Source organism: Puntigrus tetrazona, chromosome 10, assembly GCF_018831695.1.
Source record: "Puntigrus tetrazona isolate hp1 chromosome 10, ASM1883169v1, whole genome shotgun sequence".
Lineage (NCBI taxonomy): Eukaryota > Metazoa > Chordata > Actinopteri > Cypriniformes > Cyprinidae > Puntigrus > Puntigrus tetrazona.
This window is the reverse complement of record NC_056708.1, coordinates 9699950-9724205: the sequence shown is the minus strand read 5'-3', so window position 1 is coordinate 9724205 and position 24256 is coordinate 9699950. Positions and strand designations below refer to the sequence as shown.

Sequence of the window (24256 nt, the reverse complement as noted above, 5' to 3'; positions counted from 1 at the left end):
ACATTACTGTTACTTAGATAAATTGAATACATCTTTTCTAAATAAAAGTATTCATTTAAAGAAATATAAAAATATAAAATATATATATTTAAAAAAACATGTTATATATATATATATATATGTGTGTATATATATATGCTTTTATATCCAAATTTGTTGTTTATGCCAACATAACTATTCATGAAAAAGGTAATTAAATTATTTATGCTTTTATACATAATTTTACATAAGTGATAGATGACAGCAGATCTAAAAAAGAAAAGGTAAATGTGCTCATACAGTTCAATATAATAAATTTAATTAAATGTAACCACATAATATCCAAGATAAATATTGAATGCAGGTTTTTGCATTTAAATATTATGAGCAATAATATAATCGATAAATTAAACTTTCAGCCAAGTGAAAGTTATTTATTTAAATGTCTGATTCTTTTCATTTTCTAGGAAGCCATCACAGAGTCCTTGCTAATACCTCAAGCGTACACATTCACAAATCCGCCTGAAATCCTCCTGAACTCTATTTACCTCTACCAATCCAGCCATCTAAAATTCCAGTAATTCCAATAATCCAGTGATCTATCTTATGAGCGTGAGCCACACATATGCACCATTCATCATTTAGAGAGAGAGAGAAAGACAAACAAGTGACACAGATAAAGCCCAGAAGTGTGTACAGAGGCCGGTGTGAGCTTTATCCACTGAGATTGTAGGCTATGATTACATCCGCATATATCTAGAAAAATACAGGCCTGTGGAGGACCGCGACAAATCGAATCAGCTGTGAAAGATTTAGCGTGCAGCTGTCCCATTTCCCCCTGCTGTCCGCTGACACACTCAGAAACAAAATTTTTACAACTTGTCCCCTTTTGACTCAGCCTAATGAGAGATCGGGGAGAACTTACCAGACTTGAAAAGCCCATTCCAGTTAGCTGATGAAAGAACGAGATCCGAAGACGAGAACCAGATAGAACGAAAAGAAATATTGATCCAGGCGGCGTGACTCATGTCTTTAATGGTGCGCTTTTTAAAGACAGAATCAACTCTCTGAGACTCTTTATTTCAAATTTCAGAAATCTAAAATCTCAACGTACGAGAAGATGTGGGCATTCATGAGCAGCAGGAAGAACACAGCTCTGGTGAAGAACAACAAGGAAGGGATTACCAGAGTCCTGACCACAGACTATGCCCTCCTCATGGAGTCCACCAGCATAGAGTACATCACCCAGAGAAACTGCAACCTCACCCAAGTCGGAGGCCTGATCGACTCGAAGGGATATGGAGTTGGCACACCAATAGGTAAGGGTGCCCCACATATTGCCTAACTGTACACATACTGTCCGTCTTTTTCAAAATGTGTCCTTTGGTCATTTGTAATGAAGGGAACCACTACCCACTACACATCCCAGCCGCTGATTTCCTGTTGAGTTTGGTTTGCCTTGCTTTGGTTTTGTCCTGCTTATTTGCTGCATTCTGTCAGATGAGGAATATCTCAGAAATGTGTATATCCAACTTAATTCCTCAATTTCATCAAATGGACAGTTCACCCCAAATTTTTTTAGTTTGACTATTTGCATCTATGTAATTTAAAAGTGTTCATAAAATATTTTTTAAATTGTACGCATTTATAAAATGTATATAAATATACAAATATAATTAATTTGAATATTTGATTGCATTTTATTTGCTTTAAAATAGAGATGCACCAATAATTATACATATTTAAGTGTCATAATATCAAAAAATACTATTGTGTCTTTATGAATAAAAGAAAAACAAAATGTACAGTATGAAAACTGAATAATCATTCAGAGATTTGTTAAATATTACATTTAATAGTGTTTCTTTGAATATCCAGTATCCTTTTTTTTTTTTTTTTTTTAAATGAATGAGAAGTTTGACTTCTCTAAACACTTCTGTGTGCTTTATTTGTTTTTTTTTCTTTTGCAGGCTCACCCTACCGGGACAAGGTGACCATTGCCATCCTGCAGCTCCAAGAAGAGGGCAAGCTGCACATGATGAAGGAGAAATGGTGGCGAGGTAACGGATGCCCTGAGGAGGACAACAAAGAGGCCAACGCTCTGGGTGTGGAGAACATCGGAGGCATCTTCATCGTGCTGGCCGCCGGTCTCGTGCTGTCTGTGTTCGTGGCCATCGGAGAGTTCATCTACAAGTCACGCAAAAACAGCGATATTGAAGAGGTGAGTGAGAGGCTGGCGGAACAGTCCCTCGGGGGCCGAGTCTTACAGGAGCTAATTACCTCACCGCTGTCACAGCCAAAATGAGCCGTGTAAACACAAATGAGACACTTGCGGGATGTTTTTGCAGCAGCCCACTGGACAGGAACCTGTCGCAGAATTAAAGCACACTCTGTTTATCATGCAGGTGTTCTACTTCTACGTTTCGGAAACCATTTTGGTTAGCTTGCTTGTTTTTGCGTGACATACATAGCCAAAAAAAAAAAATGTCACTATTTTACTGTAGCACACCATCACGCTCTTGCAAGTTTTATTACCTGATCTGGCTTTCAGCACAGTTTGGCAATTAAAACAGCGTGATGTGAAGTGTAAAATTGAATGTGTTGATGCACAACAGTCATTAAATATGCCCGTAATGCATTTCAGTGAATTTGACATTTTAATTGTTCTGTTTGATCTATAGATCAAATCCAGATGGCATGTTTAACAAAAGTAAAGTCATTTACACTCTTCGAATAGAAGGATTTTGTTTTTTAAATTCAAAGTGTGAAATATAATTTCTTTAATAAGAAGGCCATCAGACAATTATGGTAAGTTTATAATAAATAATTATTGCAGAGGAAACAGCATTGACTTTTATTTACAGTTTTATATATAATACATGAAAACACACATATAATAAATGTCATATATAAATGTTTTTACTTTATTTCTGTTTTTATCAAATCTATAAATACATTTGTGTAAAATATAAAAAGTTATGTAATTATAAAAATAATTAAAATGATTAAATTGCATGCATTGACTATAGACTATGAGATTAAATTGCATTGGTATTATATATAATATGCATATATATGTGCACATTTTACTTAAAGTGCAAAAAAATTACATGATAAAAATTGCACAAATTATTAACAGCCCTAGTTTAATTTTCTCAGTTGGCCAAGGGTATTTATTGAGTATTAGCGGTTAGCATCATACCAAAGACAAAGTTTTGGTACCGATTCAGTGCTAAAGTACATTAACTGAATGCGTATTTTTGCATCATATTTATTTATTTATTTTGCACATGAATGCTGCTTGTATTTTATTATCAGTTTGATCATTTGCATGTTACTGATCTTGTCCTGCTTTTTGTCTTTCTGTTCTATTTTTATCATTGATCTGCATGCACAAGGCCTTCTGTTTCTTTTACGGAGTCCAATCCCGGCAGCTGCAAAGAAGCGATTCCATCTCCTCCTCTGGCACGTCCTTATCAACAGATTTAGAGAGCGGGCGGCTCCTCAGGGATGACATATGTTCTTCGTGTTAGCCACACACTCTCATATCTGTAAGGGCTGTGCGTTATTTAAAGAAATAAAACCCCTTTCCCTCCTTCGCCCGTCCACTGGTTACTTCCAAACCATCTGCCCAAACCCTTGACCTCAATCCAGCGCCCATGCGGCTCAGAAATTTAGTACGGTTTTCAAGGAGATGAAGAACACTTTCATTTCTCGTTGCACACACTGTCTGCAGACAGATAAGAAATTGAGTGCTCTCTGAAACTTTTATTTACTGGTAGAAGCTATTCAATTACGGCCATTCGCAGCAAAAAAAATTAAGCGTGGACCTTCTATATTTGATGGCCTAAATTCTACCTTTCATGTCCTTATTGCTCCTTTAAAAGCCTGCACAGTGAAGGTAATGATAATTATAATGAGGGATATGATAATGATCTGTTCTGCTATAGCCCACTGATTCTTCGAGTAGAGAGGCAAAACAGACTACAAAACAGAAACGTTTATTTTATTTTAGATAGATCTATGACATTCTAGAGTCCATACAAAATATGTACTCAAGATAATCTATTATTCACTTAAATAAATATGATTTTTTTTTTTTATGAACTGAATGTTGGAAATGCAGTACTGTTCTAAATGCAGTACTGCTTTTAGTTTGATACTAACAAGGTCTGAATAAATATAAAAAAAAATAATATTAATAATCATAAGCATACCAATGCATTAATTATATTCTTTATTTAAATTGTTTAAAATATAAATTATTTTAAAATAAAAGTATATAAAAACTAATTATTCTATATGTAATGTACTAATACATTGTCTGTATTATGAACATTGATATAATATTTATCAGTATTGTTAAAAATACCAACCTATTTAATATTCTTTATATTTAAAAATAATGACTATAATAATCTCAATCTAAATAAATAATAACCTCAGTGTATGAATTTAGTGCTGTTATTTAATAATATATTATTTACATAATATGTGTACTGGGTATATATATATATATATATATATATATATATATATATATATATATATATATATATATATATATATATATATATATATATTAAAAATATTGAGTTTGTTGTCGGTTTTGATGTTGAAATAGAAATGTTAATGAAAAGGCACATAGAGAATCCACCGTCAAGTAGAGTTAATAGTAAATGTGTTTTTTCCAATCAGTGAACTCCACTTCTTTGTTCAAACACCTGACACTGAGCGTGAAACACTGATATCATTCTCTGGAACATAATTAACTTTAGCTGTATTTGGCAGAGAAAAGACATCAAGAGAAGAGTCTTCATAATGACTTGATTAAATATTGATGCCCTCAAAAAGAAAGAACAATTAAAAAGTGTAAGATTACCGGCTCTGAAATTAGCCCACAGGATAACCGTAATCAGCCGGGAGCGAATCCACCGCTTTATCCGCCTCCCACATCCCCAGCGGCACAGAGACACGGCCTTCAGACCAGACCAAAGCCGGGAGAATCTCTCTAAAAACCAAAATCACAATACAAGTCAAATCTATAGTGCGTCCTTGCGATATAAACCAAATCTTTCTTCTGATTTTCAGTTGAAGTTGCATTAGAGTTTCACAGCATTAAACTCCCATCCCTGTTCTCCGCATCATTTCATGCTTTTTTTACACTAGCCTTTTAAAGGGTTAGTTCATCCCAAAATGAAAATGAAGTCACTAATTACTGTTCCCAACCCATATGACCATTCTTCCTCCGAACGCAAATTAAAATATTTTTGAAGGAATAGGAGAGCCATCTGATCCTCCATAAACAGCAACACAACCAACTTTATTCAGATCCAGAAACGTAGTAAATACATTGGTAAAACAGGACGTGACATTAGTGGCTCATCTTCAGTTTTTTTTTTTTTTTTGTGCAATAGAATTTTACTCAACTTTTTTTTTTCCCCTGAGTTATGTCTTCCGCCATTTTAGACAGTATTGCAAGGCATACACACTCTTTAACGTATCTGACGTAAAATCATGGCGGAAGAAGTAACTGGAGAGAATAATGGTTGTGTAAATTGTGTTATTTTTGTTTCAAAAATGTTGTTTCTCCTAGCGTGGCAAAGCTGAAGTTGAGCTACCGATGTCACATCCTGTTTTACCAATATATTTACCATGTTTCTGGAACACACTGTCTATGGAGGGTCATCAAATTTCTAAACATTTCATTTGTCTTACGGGTTTGGAACGGCTTGAGGGTGAGTCATTTTCAAATCCAACCATGTATTTTCCTGTTTGTTTTGTTTTTATATTATCATACATTTTGCAGTGCGGTGACACCATAAGCATCACATTCATTTGAATAAACCATCTGGACGCCGTTAGGTGGGGGGGGTGGATGCATGCGTGTGTGTGTGTGTGTGTAGAGACTCACACAAGCCCTCGTGTTCTTTTTTGACAGTGTGTCTCTTTCAGTGCTGTGATGGAAGACCTGGGCATATCCCTCAGGTGCCACAAGGCGTTGAGGAAGAGAGGCAGACACAGAGGAAGAGCCGGCCTGTCTGGAGTCTTATGTAACCCCAAACGCATCCAGAGGAAAGAGACAATGGCCTAGATCCACCTCCGACCGCCACACGAGCAACGAGCGGCTCAACGTTTGACGTGCTTGCCGGTGAAATCGATCTCCGAGGCCGTTCGTTTTTTTTCAATCAACTGTTTATGTGCTTTTTATTCATGAATTTGCAGGTTTTTATAACAGGTTGTGTTGTGTTGGTCTTGTGTTAAGTCCACAGGTGATATCTGAACTGAAAATGAAAGGAATAATTTATTTTGAGATATTTATTAAATTACAAGCATTATACGGTAGCATTTTCTTGTGCTGTCCTTGATTTAATAAATAAATGCGTACTTTTTTTACACACTCTTGGGCATTTATCTTGTTCCAGACGTTCTTTTATCAGTGACGCGGGTTCTATTAATTGCAGCATTACATAACAACGGAAAATTATAGAGGAGACGCTTCTAATCCGTGACTGTTCCAATGGGAATGCAAGGCATGACTGTTTCTCCACTACTTTTTTTTCATTTTGACCCTAACAATTCAAGACGTTCTGCCTGCTGCACACAAAGCGCATGCCTCGAGGGACTGACCGAAGTGTTCTCCCTCAAACTGAGGCACAATCAAATAAAGTTCAAAGGTCAGCCTCTGCTTCAAGTGCTACCTGCTCCATGACCCAGACAAATTACTCTCTGAAGATTAAACGCCTTTTCGCCAAAAATACATCAGATGTGCTTTAATGCATAACAGAAAAGATAAGACGTTCCGAGACGAGGGGCGATCGTCCTGATTAGATTTTTGTGCGACAGATGAATTTGCTTAAAATGCGTCCAAAAGAACTTTTTTGTGAACCCGGTCCACAAAACCAGTCTTAAGTTGCTGGAGTATATTTATAGCAATAGCCAAAAATACATTGAATGGGTCAAAACTATTGATAAATATATCAAAACTTAATTTTTGATTAGTAATATGCATTGCTAAGAACTTCATCTGGACAATTTTAAAGGTGATTTTCTCAGTATTTAGATTTTTTTTCTAAATACACCCCTTATAAATTCCAGACTTGACTCTATTAGTTGTATCTCAGCCAGATATTGTCCCATCAATGGAAAGCGTTTTTATTCAGCTTGTCGATTATATAAATCACTGGTTTTGTGGTCCAGGGTCACACACACACACACACACACACGTGTATGTATATAACTGGACTTGCTGGTGTTTCCGTTATGCATATATAGGTCAGCCATGTCCGGTCTAGAAAGACAATGTATTTTCTGGATCGTTTTTTGCCTCTGGGAAATTTACACATGAAAGATGTTTTGTTGTGTTTGTGAGTTTGCGCACATGTGAAGGGAAGCTCGTGGGCTATTGGCAAACGTATAGAAATGATAGCACTTCAGAGAGACTGTGGGCCATTCACACTTAATAAGATAAGGACTGCTAGGGGCTGTTTGGGCCTGGCAGTTGGTTTCAAAGTCCTCAGACTTCACTGAACACATGCGACGGCCATTGAAAACGACTTTCATAGAGTCCTTGCTTTAAAAGCTTTACTTCTTTTATCATGTACAACTAAGGTTCAAATGCTTATTTTATTTATTATTTATTTCAGAATTTCCTAGTATTTGGTTTGTCACAATCTCACCAAATTACTGATCAGCTGCCTAAAAATAGTCCATCTTTCCATCTATCTATCTATCTGTCCTCTATCGATCTACCTATTTTTAGATTTTCGCAGACTTCCATAACCCACTGTATGTTAACGTTATGTAAATGTTTTCCTCTTCCCAAAAATCATACGGTTATGCGTCTACATAAAGACAATCACCTTAACCTCCTGAATGATTTGTTTGCTCGATTTAGATCAAGTATATGATATCAGCACAGCGTATCAATGCCTCAGTCATAGCTAAGGGTCAGATCGATGTCCCCTGATAACGAATGCAATCAGCTTCGGTAAACAAACATTGCAGATGTGATCCGTCCGTGTGCTGCTAAGTGCCTCTGTGATGATTAATAGCAACATCACACGAGAACAGAGGCTATCTGTCTGTCGGTGTCACTTTAACACTAATGACAGATCAGTCTTCTGCTTTATGTTTTTATGCTAATGCATGCCATTTGGGACAACAATTTTTTTTTTTCCTGTGATGTAAAGCCTGCATTTGGAAGAGTATAATCTGACAAACACCTTGATTCGTTTTGAAAGCCTTCGTTTAAAAGAGACAAGGAAATTGCTCTTCTGTTTCACGTTCACCTGTTACTTCACAGACAGCTCTGCTCTGACTCTGTCTGCTGAACAGCTCGGTAAAACCTATGGGACGGTGTATGTCAAAGCAAACACACCGAACATGTTTTTTTCAAGCCAGGTTGAGAGGAAGCAGGGGAGAGAGAGAGAGAGAGAGAGAGAGAGAGAGAGAAAGAAAAAGAAAAAGACATGGGATTGTTTTCCAGTGTCAGGCATAAACGCAGGCTGGACTTCAATTCAGAGTTAGCGTGTTTTCCAGATAATGGTGCGAAATTCACTAAATCGGGCCTGAGAAAAAAACATTTGACGAATAATTCGCTAGTAAATATTATTTTGTTTGTTTCAAACCTGTATGGCTTTAATTCCAGCATCTACTGGACTGGATGGTGAAATGCTGACCGGCATGCAGGAAAGCGATCGCAGCTCCTATGATTTTACTGTTCAGCTAATTAAATATTGAGTTGTTTTTAACCTAAATCAATTGCAGCTGAAGACAGTCATGATGTACTGCCATTTAATTGAATTCACCCAAACGTAAATTCATTCAATTTCTTTTTCTCCGGAATGGCTATTGAATGACTTAAGTGTGAATAGGTTACTTTTTTTTTTTTTTTTTTTTTTTTTTTGAATTTATCCAGACTAGACCAACTAACCAAGCACTAGACCGGCATGGAAATTGTCCCCTGCGACAATTCGCAGAGGAAGTGCATTTAATTACCAAATTTAAAGGTACACCTGCTGTCCATTTACACCAGATGCATGCAGCATGCTGGGTTATTTTATCTCAGCGTGAGATATCCATTCAGGCCTTTTTAACGCACCGTCCCTGTTCCCTAGAACTCGGCGCACATACACACTCCAAACCATTTGGCCGTGATAAAGTCATCCTGTCTATGGGTGGGACAAAGGTTTTGAATGAGGGCTGCAGGTGCACAGTTTCTGTAATGCTCTCGAGAGAACCCTCAAACGCACATTAAGCCATAGGAGATGACATGCACAAGTCCAAGTGCTCTATTAGAGCTAATGACTGTCCTCTTATGCCAAATAACAGTCACCTTTTTCTGAGAGGCAAGCCTGTGCACTGATTAGACAGCGGTGCCATTAGCGAGGCCTTTGTATTATGGTACACCAACCACAAAGATTCACACCGTGTAGCTGAGGGTAACTTAAAAACAAATAGACGTCTTACTTTTGTTCTGTTGGCTTGTAATTAGGTGACTAATTTGCTATTAAAGGGATAGTTTATCCATGTTTTGTTCTTTTTGGTTATAATTTAGCATAGGCCTACTTATACTATTAATATTTCAATACTGTAGTTGATGCTTATATTTTATATACGCACCATTTTAAAATACACCAAAAATACAGTCTAGCCTACACAATGTGTTCCGTTCATCGATGTTCATGAAATACTATGACAAAATTAGTTTCTTTAACAACACTGTAATGTACATCGCTCAACGTCTACATATGCGCTTGATTCACTAAAAGTACTGGCACCATTAGTTCGGTAATTGGACTTGATTGGTAATTGAAATGATTTTGAATCAAAATGAAAGAACAAGAACCAACTCATTGGATGAATTTTGTTCAAAGAAAGAGCTCGTAAGAGTCCATGTTCAGCGGTTGGACTCGAGATGTATGTTTTTAATTCACGGAAAATGACTGACTCATAAAATTCATTCACTTGGTTTATGGCAACTGTCATTTTTTTTTTTACAGTGTTCTTCACTTGGGTTTTGTTGTTGTTTTACTTCTTCTCTGATACATCGCAGAGGCTGTCAAGCACTGAGACTGATAAAAGAGCGTCATAATACAGTCCCTACAACTTTTTATTATTTCTTAAAAAATGTCCCATTTGCGCAGGAGCATATTCAGTGCGGAACGTGTCCTGTCAGGTTTATAGAGACATCCAATGGGCTATGAGTTACGCAGAAAAATGTAAAGGTGCTTTTTTTTCTTCTTCTTCGTTTTGATGTTTCGTTTTGCTTTTTGTTCTTTCTTTCCGTAAAAAACTGGACATTTTACAGACGTGAGTAAATTGTGGTTGAATGTTAATGTGTCTATTTTTTAATGAGCATTATTCCATTACCGTGTCACTTAAATGATAATTACGTTTTTAATTTAGCTTCTTTTATGATATTCTTTTGCAGAAGCAGACCTCAAAAGACACTTAAGCCCGTGTGAGGTCAAGAGCAGAAAGAGAAGGTGTTTAGTGGGTGCTGTTATCTAACTAACCTTTTTATTGAGAACTGGAGAATTGTTTGCTCACTCTTGAAGAAGGTCTTTGAGAAGATCGTGGTCATGGCTTATGACGCCCATGGCTGGGATTGTGGGGGTGGCTCTGAAAAATATGGAAATTAAGCAAAAGTATCAGTGAAAATGCCAAACACACAAAAAAGTATCGGTGACTCACACCGAGTGAATATCATCGTATTTCTGCACTTGTGTAGTGCATCAGTGAATAAGAGCTTTTATTCAAGTCCACACAGATGGCATAATATTACTGTGCTGCTGAATGTGATGATGTTTACTGCCAGCTTAAGGTTTTTTTTTTTTCCTTTTTAGTATTTTGATTAATTCTGGGATTCGGTTTAGACTGCCGTAATACTGTTTTCCCCGTCCCTAATCTGCTAACCTCATAACTCTTAATCAAAACCCCAAGCCGTTCCTCTCTTTTTTTTGTCTTCAACATTGTAATCTTGAATGAATGAGGTCACAGATTGCGTGCATGTGACATGCTCCACTCATCTTACCTGAGAAACTCCTCTCAAAGCAGCGAGGGACTTTATGCTCCCCGTGGCACGTTATAAAATAAAAGCATGGCACCTAGATGTAAAGCCACATCGAGTTATCATCCACCAAATCAATTTGTCTCACAGTAGGATGCATCTGTGTACTTTTCTGAAGGCCTCTTCTTTCTCTGATGTCTTATCTTAAGCTTCATCAACACGACCTTGGCACAAAACTTTGGTTGTCTATTTGAAACAGACTTTAAGCATTCATTTTTGCCCTTGACAGTTTACTCACCCTTATGCCTTTCCAAACAATAATACAAGAGATTTTTCCACGCAGTGTCAGTTTCTAGTCCCTGTAAACTCTCATTGCATGGAAAAGAGCAGCTTGGACGTTCCATTAAACATCTCCTTTTGTGTTCCACATTAGACGTCTTATGGGTTTGGAATATTTAATGCTGTTAATTCGATTGATCTTATCCAAAATAAAGTGTTCGTTTACACCTGTGTATAGTTTCATCGAGCGCAAGCGCCCGGCCCGAAGTTAACTTCCGGTCTGTGTTTGTTTATCGGTCCGCCGGCTACAAACCCAGCTAACGAATAATGAGTTTAGTCTCAGGTTATTGTGCTGTGGGTTGTGTTTTCCCCATACATTTATTTATTTGTGGTGACCCGCCGCGATATTAAACTGACTGATTTTCCAAAAGGCTCAGCTGAATAAACATAAGCACGCGCGTGATGCACGTTTAAAAGTCAAACTGAGGTGTTTGGTGTTTATATCACTATATTTCTGAAGGAAAATGCTTTCATTTCATCCTGCACGTAAGGAAGCGTTTGTAAGCTCAGAGCTGCTTCGTCTACAGCCGTTACCATTTCTCGCGCTTAAAGCTCCTCCCGCTGGCAGAAAATGAATTGGCATTTTTAATAAATCCGTCTGATTTACCCAGCAAACATATTTTGCTTGTTATCAAAATTAATCTACTTTAGAAGGATTTGGCTGTTGCTATTGATTCTATTGGGCCGTCTACCGGAAGTTAGGGCCACAAGAGCACGCATGCGCAGTGACCTTTGTTTATATTGCCGCTGAAACCATAGGTGCGTATATATACACGGTTGAATCCGTCTATATGTGTATTTTATTATGTATATATAAACACAAACGCATGATTAAAAATTTATTATATTTATATTTATATAATATAAGAATATAAGTGTATATACATGTAGGCCTAAATATTTTCAAAATATATACTGTTGCTTTAAGAAAGACAGTCATACTTATTTCACAAACCAATTTTATTCTTTTATTATTAGGTTATGATTTTTAACTATAATGTTAACATTAACGTGATTGTTATTGTAAAATGAATACCGGGATACTAGGAGACCGAGACGCCCAAAAAAAAGGATCTGTTTTCTGATGGTCCTTTGTCAAATGAAGATCAATTATAACCGATGGCTGTCTTTGTACAGAAAGCGATGATCATGCCAGATTAACCCAAGGGAACGGAACAGAACACACAAACATGAACACGCTGTTCAGAAGCTGACAGCCGGACAGAACGTATCCATCAAAGTGATTGAAACGATGAAAAATGCCTCACAGCCTGTCATTATCCCGCCGCACATTCTTAGTTCGGAGACAACACAGATTGTAATATGAAATTATTTCACGAATTTGTCCCCGAGCTGTCTTTGTTTAGACTGAAGCGTGTTTACACGTTACCGAGGCGGCTACAGGTGCTGGGATTATGGGAAAATGGGAATTTTTTTGTTGGGTTGGTGCTGCCATCTGTTGGTACAATACTGTTAATAACAATACCCTTCACTTCGAGATTCCCAAATTAAATATATAGGTATTGTTCTACTATATAAACGTATATTTACTTCAATTTACACCCCTGATATTTTAAAGTGCTTTTACTAATAATAACAACAGGGCATGCCGGTAAACAATATTTCTATAAAACATATTTAAATAATGTAATATAGATTTTTTTTTCTAACATAGTACTTATAGTTGTATTTTTTATAGTACATTTAGTTTAAAAAAAAAAGTTTTTGGTTAAATTATATTCAAAGTAATGAATCCTTAACCTTTAAATCGGTATGATCTACTTTTTGCTTTTTACAAAATAAAAAAAAACTAAATTAAATTAATTCAAATTATAACATATATAATAAATTACTTGAAATATTGTTAAAAAATAATTTCCATTGATTCAATATTATTAAATAGCAAAAATATTACAAAAAAAATTACAATCTGATGTAAGCAAACATTAATAAGGCAGTATAACTTCTAATATATTATTAGGGTGTTTCAGTAGCGATTTGGGGAGAGGACAAATTTGACAAAACTATCAGAAAATACAATATGAGAATTAACTGCTCAACTACTAGAAATTACTATATATTTTATATAATAACAACTAACATTATTTTTAGAGATTTACAGTCAAATAAAAAAAAAGAAATTGTCAAATGTACAAATTTTTGTAAGTCATTTATTATCAAGCTTTGATAATTTGGTCCCAAGCATCTAGAAAACAGAGCGGAATAATTAAAGTGTTATCACATTAAACTTAAAAAGAAACGAGATGAGATGTTTATTTAAATCAACACATACAACGAAACCGTTTTTTTTACTTGTAAATGGATTTGGACATTTTTAATTCCAAAAAAAAAACATTAGTGAAACTACATTATGTGCAGTTCTGAACACCTGAGAGTCTGATTCCCAGATTCAGTGGTCTCTTCTAAAAAGTTTCGAGACATTTTGAGTGTCACAGTTTCAGCGAAAACAGTGTAGTCCAATAGCTTTACGTCCCCTGAGAAGAAAAAGAGGTTATTACTGAGCTGTGAGATGAGGTTCGTTGTGTTGTAAGTCCAGAAATGATCCCGTGAGTTGAGGTCGATTCCATCAGAATGCGAGGATGTTCGGGGACACCTGTGTTTAGACTATAAATTACCATTTTAGGCAGGTAAAGGAATACTTCATTAAACACTGACCGACACAAGCTTAATGCTAATTCTTAAAGGGTCCGAGTAAAAAAATAAAATATAACGCACAACCTACAATCAGACGAGGACAGTAGTGATGTCACGTTTGTTAAATGCACCTTTAGTAAATAATTAAAGTCTTTCAGTGATTTCCTGTGGTCCTTCCTTCAACCAACGTGCTTAATTTTGCAGTTGGTCCGTTTCGTGGCCGCCGATGAGCAGCTCGGTGGCGAGTTTCACCACCGAACTACAGTCCAGCGGCGAGGCGTCAGGGGGACAGGTGTGTGACGGAGCTTCGGAGACCCTGAGAGGTAACAGGTTCTGCGAGCTTGACTGTGCAACGGTATTTTCCGTTGAGGAATTAATCGGTGGTTTGGCTCTGGGGCAACAGGTGTGCGTGGAGGGGTCCGAAGCCTGGGGACTCTGAGAGAGGTCTTGAGAGGGGCACAGGAAGGCAGACAGCGGGCAGTCTGGAGAGGAATATTTGGCCAGCACCTGAAGCTGATCGGGTCTGAGGGAGGCTTCGGTACAGACCCTCTCATACAAGCCGGAGTAACTCTCCCAGGCCTTCATCTTCATCTGATTCAGCTTTATCCTTTCAGCTGTCAGCTTCTCTCGCTCGCTTCTCTGCAGGCCACAAACAAAACGCATACATACATACAAATATTATTTATATGGCATTTGAGTTGCATGTAATATTTTACTGGATTACATTGTTTTAACCCCTCCGAGGATCGCCACCTTAACGTGGTGGAGGGGTTTGAGTGCCTGAATGACCCTAGGAGCTAGGTTGTCCGGGGCTATATGCCCCTGGTAGGGTCTCCCATGGCAAACAGGTCCTAGGTGACAAGCCAGACAAAGAGCGGTCCATGACACCCTTATGGAAAAGACCTGGAATGGAGTCGCGACGTCGCCCGGTATGGCGCAGCCGGGGCCCCGCCATGGAGCCAGGCCTGGGGCCGGGGCCGGCATGCGAGCGCCTGGTGGCCGGGTCTTGCCCCACGGGACCCGGCCGGGCTCAGCCCGAAACAGCGGCGTGGGGCCATCCCCCCGTGGGCCCACCACCTGCAGGAGGGACCGTAAGGGGCCGGTGCCTTGTGGTTTGGGTAGCAGTCGGGCGGGGACCTCGACAACCCAACCCCTGGACTCAGAATCTAGTTTTAGGGACATGGAACGTCACCTCTCTGGGGGGGAAGGAGCCTGAGTTGTTGCGTGAGGTTGAGAGATACCGGCTAGAGATAGTCGGGCTCACCTCCACGCACTGCTTGGACTCTGGAACCCATCTTCTCGAAAGGGGCTGGACTCTTCACTACTCTGGTGTTGCCCGCAGTGAGAGGCGGCAGGCTGGTGTGGGCTTGCTCATAGCTCCCCAGCTTAGCCGCCATGTGTTGGAGTTTAACCCGGTGGACAAGAGGGTCGCCTCCCTGCGACTTCGGGTTGGGGAGGACTCTCACTGTCATTTGTGCCTACGGGCCGAATGGCAGTGTAGAGTACCCGGCCTTCTTGGAGTCCTTGGGAGGGGTGCTGGAAAGTGCTCCAACCGGGGACTCTATCGTCCTGCTGGGGGACTTCAACGCTCACGTTGGTGATGCTAGTGACACCTGGAGGGGCGTGATTGGGAGGAACGGCCCCGATCTAAACCCTGAGTGGTGTTCTGTTGTTGGAATTCTGTGCTAGGCACGGTCTGTCCATAACGAACACCATGTTCAAGCATAAGGGTGTCCACCAGTACACCTGGCATCAGGACACCCTAGGCGGAGGTCGATGATCGACTTTGTGGTTGTATCATCTGATCTCCGGCGCATGTCTTGGACACTCGGGTGAAGAGAGGGGCGGAGCTGTCAACTGATCACCACCTGGTGGTGAGTTGGATCCGTTAGGCGGGGAGGAGGCCGGACAGACTTGGCAGGCCCAAACGTACCGTGAGGGTCTGTTGGGAACGCTTGGCAGAGACCCTGTCAGGAGATCTTCAACTCCCGCCTCGGCAGAACTTTGACCGGATCCCGAGGAGGCTGGAGACATTGAGTCCGAATGGACTATGTTCTCTACCTCTTTGGTCGACGCAGCCGTCCGGGCTGTGGCCGTAAGTCTCCGGTGCGTGTCGTGGCGGCAACCCCGAACCCGATGGTGGACACCGGAAGTAAGGGATGCCGTCAAGCTGAAGAAGGAGTCCTATCGGGCATGGTTGGCCCGAGGGACCCCTGAAGCAGCTGACAGGTACCGTGGGCCAAGCGGACTGCTGCCCGGGTGGTTGTGCAGGCAAAAACTCGGGTCTGGGAGGAGTTCGGGGAGGCCATGGAAAATGACTATCGAACGGCCTCAAAGAGGTTCTGGCAAACCGTCCGACGCCTCAGAAAGGGAAAGCAGTGCCCTGCCAACACCGTATATAGTGCTGATGGGAACCTGCTAACCTCGACTGGGGATATTGTGGGGCGGTGGAAGGAATACTTTGAGGACCTCCTCAATCCCGTCAACACGCCTTCCACTGAGGGAGCAGAGGCCGGGGAGCCGGGGGGACTCACCATTACCCTAGCTGAGGTCACTGAGGTGGTTGAGAAGCTCCTCTGTGGCAAGGCACCAGGGGTGGACGAGATCCGCCCGGAATACCTCAGGTCTCTGGATGTTGTGGGGCTGTCTTGGCTGACACGCCTCTGCAGCATCGCGTGGACGCGGGAAAGTGCCTCTGGACTGGCAGACGGGGTGGTGGTTCCTCTTTTCAGAAGGGGGACCGGAGGGTGTGCTCCAACTATAGGGGATCACACTTCTCAGCCTCCTGGGAAAGTCTATGCCAGGGTACTGGAGAGGAGAATCCGCCCGATAGTTGAACCTCGGCTTCAAGAGGAACAATGCGGGTTTCGCCTGGACGTGGAACACTGGACCAGCTCTATACCCTCTCCAGGATGCTGGAGGGTTCCTGGGAGTTTGCCCAACCAGTCTACATGTGTTTTGTGGATTTGGAGAAGGCATTCGACCGGGTTCCTCGTGGTGTCCTGTGGGGGGTGCTCTGGGAATATGGGGTAAGGGGCCCTTTGCTAAGGGCTGTCCGATCCTGTATGATCAGAGCAGGAGCTTGGTTCGCATTGCCGGCATTAAGTCAGACTTGTTTCCAGTGCATGTTGGACTCCGACAGGGCTGCCCTTTGTCACCGGTCCTGTTCATTATTTTTATGGACAGGATTTCTAGGCGCAGTCAGGGGCCGGAGGGGGTCTGGTTTGGTGACCACAGGATAGCTTCTCTGCTTTTTGCTGATGATGTTGTTCTGTTGGCTGCATCTGGCCAAGACCTACAGTGTGTGCTGGGGCGGTTTGCAGCTGAGTGTGAAGCGGCAGGGATGAAAATCAGCACCTCCAAGTCTGAGGCCTTGGTCCTCAGTCGGACAAGGGTGGCTTGCCCCCTTCAGGTTGGTGGGGAGCTCCTGCCCCAGGTGGAGGAGTTTAAGTATCTTGGGGTCTCGCTTCACGAGTGAGGGAAGGATGGAACGAGAGATTGACAGGCGGATCGGTGCAGCTTCTGCAGTAATGCAGTCGCTGTACTGGTCTGTCATGGTGAAAAAAGAGCTAAGTCGCAAGGCGAAGCTCTCGATTTATCGTCGATCTTCGTTCCTACTCACCCTATGGTCATGAGCTTTGGGTCATGACCGAAAGAATGAGATCCCGGATACAAGCGGTCGAAATGAGTTTCCTTCGTAGGGTGGCTGGGCGCCCCTTAGAGATAGGGTGAGGAGTTCAGTCACTCGGGAGGAGCTCGGAGTAGACCCGCTGCTCCTCCACATCGAGAGAGGCCAGCTGAGGTGGCTCGGGCATCTGTTCCGGATGCCTCCCGGACGCCTCCCAAGGGAGGTGTTCCGGGCATGTCCCACCGGGAAGAGGCCCCGGGGAAGACCTAGGACACGCTGGAGAGACTATGTCTCTCGGCTGGCCTGGGAGCGCCTCGGTGTCCCCCCGGAAGAGCTGGAGGAAGTGTCTGAGGAGAGGGAAGTCTGGGCATCCCTGCTTAGACTGTTGCCCCCGCGACCCGGCCCCGGATAAGCGGAAGAAAAGAAGAAGAAGAAGAAGAAGAAGAAGAAGAAGACATTGTTTTAACAAACTGTTAAAAGCAATGTAATTCATCTATAAATCAAGGCATAGCTTACTATGATTTTATTCAATATTTATTTTATTTAATATCCCATTTATTTAAATGAGCTGTTAAAACTGAGCAATAATAAATGTACATTTTCTACGCAATGCAAATGTATGGATAAATCTAACAAAAACCTGTTTAGGTCATATTTCACACCAATTATAACAAAACAGAAATTAAATTATCAATTATTATCTTTTAGGACCATTACATTTACAATTGCCATGCAATTCTTTACCACAATAAAAGTGTGAATAAATAAAATAATAATATTTAAAATATTTATATTATTTTGGTTAATAATGTTATTATTTATACAAATATACACCGTAAATTCTGGACTATAAGCCGCTACTTTTTTCATAGGTTTTGAACCATGCGGCTTATACAAAGGTGCGGCTATTCTGCAGATTTTTTCCCCACCGCTAGGGGCGCTCTAACCGGAATTAGAATCAAAACCAAGACAAAATAAATGCAAAGAAGAATACGCTAGTTCCTCTTTAGCAGATATAAGTCGGTAGAAGCGGATAGAAGGATGACAAATTGCCAATCCTGTCAAACTCTATCTTTTCAAATCCTCACCCCTTCATCATGGAACCCACACGAAGAAGTTCGTATGATGCAAGTTTTAAGTTGAAGGCCATCGATCTCGTTATACAAGAAGGAAACCGCGCTGCCGCTCGGAAGCTTAGCGTCAATGAGTCTATGGTGAGACGCTGGAGGAGGCAGCGGGAAGAGCAAAACTTTTTAAATAGAGCGGATGCGGCTTATATGCAGGTGCGCTTTATAGTCCAGAATTTACGGTATATTAATAAAAAATAATTTGATATATCTAATCAAAACATACACCGGCATTACAAAAATCAGAATAGCTCATCTTATTAAATGTTATTTAAAAAAATCCTTAAATAGTGCATTTTCTTGAAGGAAAATACTGTGCAATCAATACAGTTTTTTTTGTGAAATTCACTGAAAAAGCAGCTGCAGATGAAAACTTTAATCCTGAACGAGTTATTTGAAGCACCGGTGCACAGCTATAAACTTTAAACCTTTAGGGATACCTCAGACTAAGGATCTTTTGAATGCTCACCAGTTTGACGATTTCACACTCCAGGTTGTGTATGCAGTCCAGTTTCCGCTTGCGGCAGCGCCGGGCTGCAATCCTGTTTTTGCTCCTTCTGCGGATGTCATGCACAACATCGAGCTGCTCCCGTGTTAAACACTGCTGCTTCAGCATCTGCTGGAAGTCATTCCTGCTCAGAGACACGATCTGATCCACCGAGAGCGGCAGCGCCATCTGAAGAGAAAACACCAGCATGCCGTGAGTACAACGGTTTATATTTAAAAGACTTAATTTTGCTCAACTTTCAGTAAGAGATTTATGGGTTAATGCTACTTTTAAGGTCTTCACTCAGCACTCGTGTGGACTTTGAACCTCACAAGGAGTCTGAAAAGGCATTATCAGATGTGCAAAGTAATTATGATTCCAGACTGCTCAAAAGGCACCGAGCAGTGCAAAGTCTAACCAACATTAACAAAGCTAACTAACGCTTACTAGGGTTGCCAGGTTTTTGCCTATTCCAACTATATGAGGTTCTAGTGATTAGATAAGGGAGATACACCAACTGTTGAACTGACCAATATTTCTTTATTAATACTGATTTATTTGCAACATTTGGAAAATCACCCATCAAATGTTATTAACAGGCAAAAGTAACTAATTTAATGCATTGCTGAATAATTGCTCAACTTTATCATTTATTAATTAAGACCATTTGTTAATGAAATTGCTCAACTTTATAACTTCTTAAGAAATATGTTGCTTGACAAAAAAAAAAAATTAAATAAATTCACAATCATTTCAATTACAAAACAACTTTGGATAATAATTATAATCATCATCATAATTTTGTATGAATATAATTATACACATTAATATAATTACATTATATTAATAATACAATACTATATGAATAATAGTATTCTTATATAAGTGCTGCTAATAATGACTGCTGATATTAGTAATAATCATAACATAATATATTTGTATAAAATGTATAAACAGTTAATTAAAACTGAAGTTAAACATGTGACTTTAGTTAAGAGAATATACTTGTTAGTAATAATAATAATTATTATTATTAAAATGCTACTACAATAAAAACAGCAAAGTAATAATCATTACATCTTCACAAAGGTTTAGTCTGTAAAGTAAGTCTATGATTTTTTCATTTTGACAACTGGACATTTGAAACAAACCGTAATGCACATCTTTCCTCAACAAACTGCACAATTTCATGCATCATTCAAGCACAGAAGCTTAGGGAAGGCAAGCAGACCTCACCTCACACACTCGTTCACTGCTGTAGGACTCGCTGTCCCCCTCCGTGTCAAAGCTATCAGAGTCCTCCCCTGATTGGTTGGAGGGCACGTACGGACTGCCCTGTGAAGTGGGTCCCCCCTCTCCATCGTACAGGTGAGCTCCCACCGCGCCAAAGTTCTGCAGGAACGGACACTCCACCGCTCTGGGGTCCGGGTGGCAGCTTTTCAGACAGTTGAGATTCAAGGGTTTCGTCACCAAGCCCAGGTCAGAGCGAGACGCCTGGCACGAATCCGGCCAGAACGTGAGCTGTTTGGCCACCTCTATTTCCTCCGAGCTCCTCTGTTCACCGCATCGGTCCGCTTTGAGCTCCGCGTACGGCCTCACAGCATCCTCCGGTCCCGAGTCGCAAACGGATTGCGTAGACTCGTTACAGATGGCGAGTAACGGCTGGCCCGTGCGAGGACCAGGATTCAGGGGACAGCATTCAGGCAGAGGAGAATCTTCAGGTGTCTTTTCGCACGATAACATCTCCTTGCCGTCTTCATTGCTTGAGCAAGGCAGGCAGTTTAAAGGACATTCTTCTGTCTTGTCAAGGGACATGGGTTTTGAGTCGCAAGCATCCAGACAGGATCGCTCTTTCCCGCAAGCTATTTGAAACTTCCGGTACTTTGGGCACAGAAAGGAGTAATCGGTGTCTTCCTGGCCGTGACAGCTTTTTCCGACGTCCTCGATGGCCACCGAGGGAGGACAAGATGGCTCTTTGACTTCAAGCTGCAACTGAGAGGGCTGAAGTAATGATTTGTCTTCATCGACAGTGTCATGCCCATCGACCGAGCTGATTTCAGCCCCTCGTGATTTGCAGCATTTGGTTTTGCAGCACTTTCTCTGGACTTTGGATGCATTTCTGCTGCTGTCAAAGAACTTGGGGAGAAGGAAGTCAAAGCAGGCTTTGTCCAAGTTCTTGAAACCAAGAACAGAGGCACAGTTGCGGATTTCCAGCACGTTCTCTTTGGTGAAGATGAGTTTTGAGGTGTAGGCAAAGTCCAGCAAGGGTTCAAATCCCTCAGAGGAAACCTTCAAAATAAAAAAAAAAACTGTATGTTTTAAATCAAATACATAAAAATACATTATATCTCATATAGACGTTGAAGTAAAGGGATAGTTCACATAAAAATTTCAATTCTGTCTCAGGAGTATTGTTTAATAAAGTTATCTAGATTATTTTTCAATGGTTTTAATTGCAAAATTAACATTAACACTATTTTAACAATGTCCTTACAAACTTTCTGGGCCACAAAGGTGATAGTTATGTTGCCGTCTATTGAGGGGCAAAAAGCTCGGATTTCATCAAAAATATCTTAACTTGTGTTTTATAGATGAACGAAGTTCTTGCAGGTTTTGAATGACATCAAGGCAAGTAATTAATGACAGAATTAAAACTTTCCCTTGAAATATTTCTGCATCAATACTGGGCCAGAGACATCCCATGAGCTTCCTCCTTTAATAATGTTGTTGTTACCTCATCAGGAAGGTTTAGGATAATTCCTTCAGGTGAATGACTGGACAAACGAGCGCTGAAATAATCACTGCAGGACGCCAGGACTGCCCGGTGGGCCCGATAACTCTGGGTCTCGGCCACAACAGTCACGTCACACAGAAGATCCTTCTTTCTCTGCTCATTCAGACACTGCAGGACGTGGGAACTGTGCACAGACGACTGGAAGGTGAACTTAAACGACTTGGAGTTTTCCACCGACATGCTGAGTTAATCTGTATGGTAAAAACAAAGGATATGAGCTGAGTTCCATTAAACTGTCGTGTGTGTGCTATTCATAACAGATTATTCTGTTCAGATTAACTCATTCATTACAGCGAGCATCATCAAGGTTTTCCTTTTACTGGATAGAGATCTTACAACATTATGTTGTCAATATTGTATGCAGCGTTTTTTAAAAAAGCTTTTAAAAAAAGTTAAATATTTCAGAGCTCAAAAAAATATTTACTCTAAAGATTTCCATGTCGTGAACACAATATTAAATTCCCTATTGTTTTTTTTTTGTTTTTTTTTACAAATTACAACAATGCTCTGCAACTTTTTCAGCAGCGCTGGTTCCAGAAGCATACATTTTTCCCTAAAAAGTTATAACCCACCAACTAGCAAAGAGGTGAATTATAACACCCGTATTGGTTTATCATTTATTATATACAAAGAACATGCACAAAACAGGACATGGCTGAACAATGCATTATCACGTTTTTGTTGAGGCTAAAAAGAGGCTAAAGCAAAGATCTTGTTTTGATTTATTTTATTTTCGGAATAATGCTAATGTAGTTTTTTTTTTTTTTTTTTTTTTTACCCAGAATTCCACTGTTTGACATGGTTATTTAAAAGCATAAGTTGAAAGAATGCAGGCTGAGGGCTTTAACAAACTTTTTAAGGACCTGCGAGTTATTGTTAACGGAGACGACTATTTTATTTCCAGAATCTGCCTGCTCTTGTGCATGTCACTAGTTTAAAAAAAACCCGAAACGGAATAAGAGAGGCACTTTGTACTTGGAGGGTAAATGAATGCCACTCCACTCACGGCTCTCTTTCGGTTTTTTGCTGTCTGCTCGGCCAGCTTTGGGTTGTTTTGGAATGATTTACTCATTAACGGGGCAGTCTGCTAGCTTCTCGGTATTAACTTCTTTTCATTAAACTTGTATGAAACTATCGAATTTGCAGCTGTCCGTCCGACAAGCCAACAGTGCCTTACTTCTTAAAAAAACACTCGTTCTGCGGGAAGTGAGGCTAAAAACAAACGCTTTTTGAAACGCTACCTACGTGTCCTTACCCGCGGGAGCTCCTTATCTCGACCGTGTATTTGACCTAGTCAAGTCATGAGTGTGAGTGGCGCAAGAGCGCGCCTCTCGATGCTGACTCACTGGGTTTTGCTGATAAAGGATGAGCAAGCATTTTCCCCGTCTGTCCCTCTCCATTACTCCTACACTTTACGAGGAACTCGGGGACCGGTTGCCTCATGCTGTTCGGCTGGGGCATTTTATGTTGTTAAACGGAAATATTCGAGCTCGTTTCCCTAATCCCGTGTCGAGTAAAAACAACAGACGCGCCTTGGATGTAATAAAACCCCAACACTACGCTTGTGTCGCAAAACATAGTGAGCCGCCTACCTAGGCAGCGTCCTTGGCGCGCTTTAAATGTTTAAATAGAACCTTCGGAACGCGGATGCGACGCTAAAATGCTGTCTGGGTAGAAAGCCCATTATGTTTTGAGACAGCCTGCGTCCGACTGGGGGGAAAAAAGACATCTGTACAGAAGAATACAGTCTTGGTCGTTAAGAAAAAAGTCGACGTCGTATAGCGTGAAACAGAACTATATCCGAACTAAACCAAATAATACGTTTTAAATTAGATTTTAAACTTTAACTATAAAGTTAACTGATCTCTTTCTCAACGCCTTTGTCTCTTTTGACACAAAAAGCCGACAAATCCACGAGAGATTGTAAACTCACCTGTCATATCACCGGAGAGAGAGCGAAAAAAGTTTGATGGATTTGATACTACATACTAACTAGGCTTGTTTAAAGCGCTCACTTGTAACTATCAAAATAAGGAGGCGCTTGTGTGTCACTCTGGTGTCATGTGACTTCTGCCAAAAAAAAAATTGTTTTTGTCCCGCCCTCTCAAACACGGACCTTTCATTGGCCCTCTGTCCTGTCAATCATTAACATCGCCACTTCCTTACATTTCGTCGCCAGACCTCACCTACAGTCGACTGTAAAGACTGACAGACGTTTAACCTCTTCAGTCCC

At 40.5% G+C, this 24256-nt stretch overlaps 2 protein-coding genes across 6 annotated transcripts in view; one reads left to right on the top strand and one right to left on the bottom strand.

Moving 5' to 3' along the window:
• grik1a (glutamate receptor, ionotropic, kainate 1a) overlaps positions 1–6379 on the top strand; it is a 43889-nt gene extending 37510 nt beyond the window's left edge. For 2 of the 5 annotated variants that reach the window (XM_043250672.1, XM_043250675.1), the window contains 3 exons: positions 1073–1298; positions 1950–2200; positions 5921–6379. In XM_043250672.1, coding sequence (XP_043106607.1) covers positions 1073–1298; positions 1950–2200; positions 5921–6073 — 630 coding nt within the window. In that variant the 3' untranslated portion in view covers positions 6074–6379. Of the gene's footprint in view, positions 1–1072; positions 1299–1949; positions 2201–3377; positions 3531–5920 lie in introns of all 5 variants that reach the window. The other 3 variants (XM_043250674.1, XM_043250673.1, XM_043250676.1) reach the window with 3 other exon arrangements.
• A 7106-nt stretch (positions 6380–13485) lies between these two features.
• Positions 13486–24104, bottom strand: bach1b (BTB and CNC homology 1, basic leucine zipper transcription factor 1 b). The gene is made up of 5 exons (XM_043250677.1): positions 23957–24104; positions 21964–22214; positions 20466–21518; positions 19212–19418; positions 13486–14626 (listed from the first exon to the last, which is right to left on the bottom strand). The coding sequence occupies exons 2-5, from the start codon at positions 22201–22203 to the stop codon at positions 14180–14182; spliced, it is 1947 nt and encodes a 648-aa protein (XP_043106612.1). The 5' UTR covers positions 22204–22214; positions 23957–24104; the 3' UTR covers positions 13486–14179.
• Positions 24105–24256: the final 152 nt, after the last annotated feature.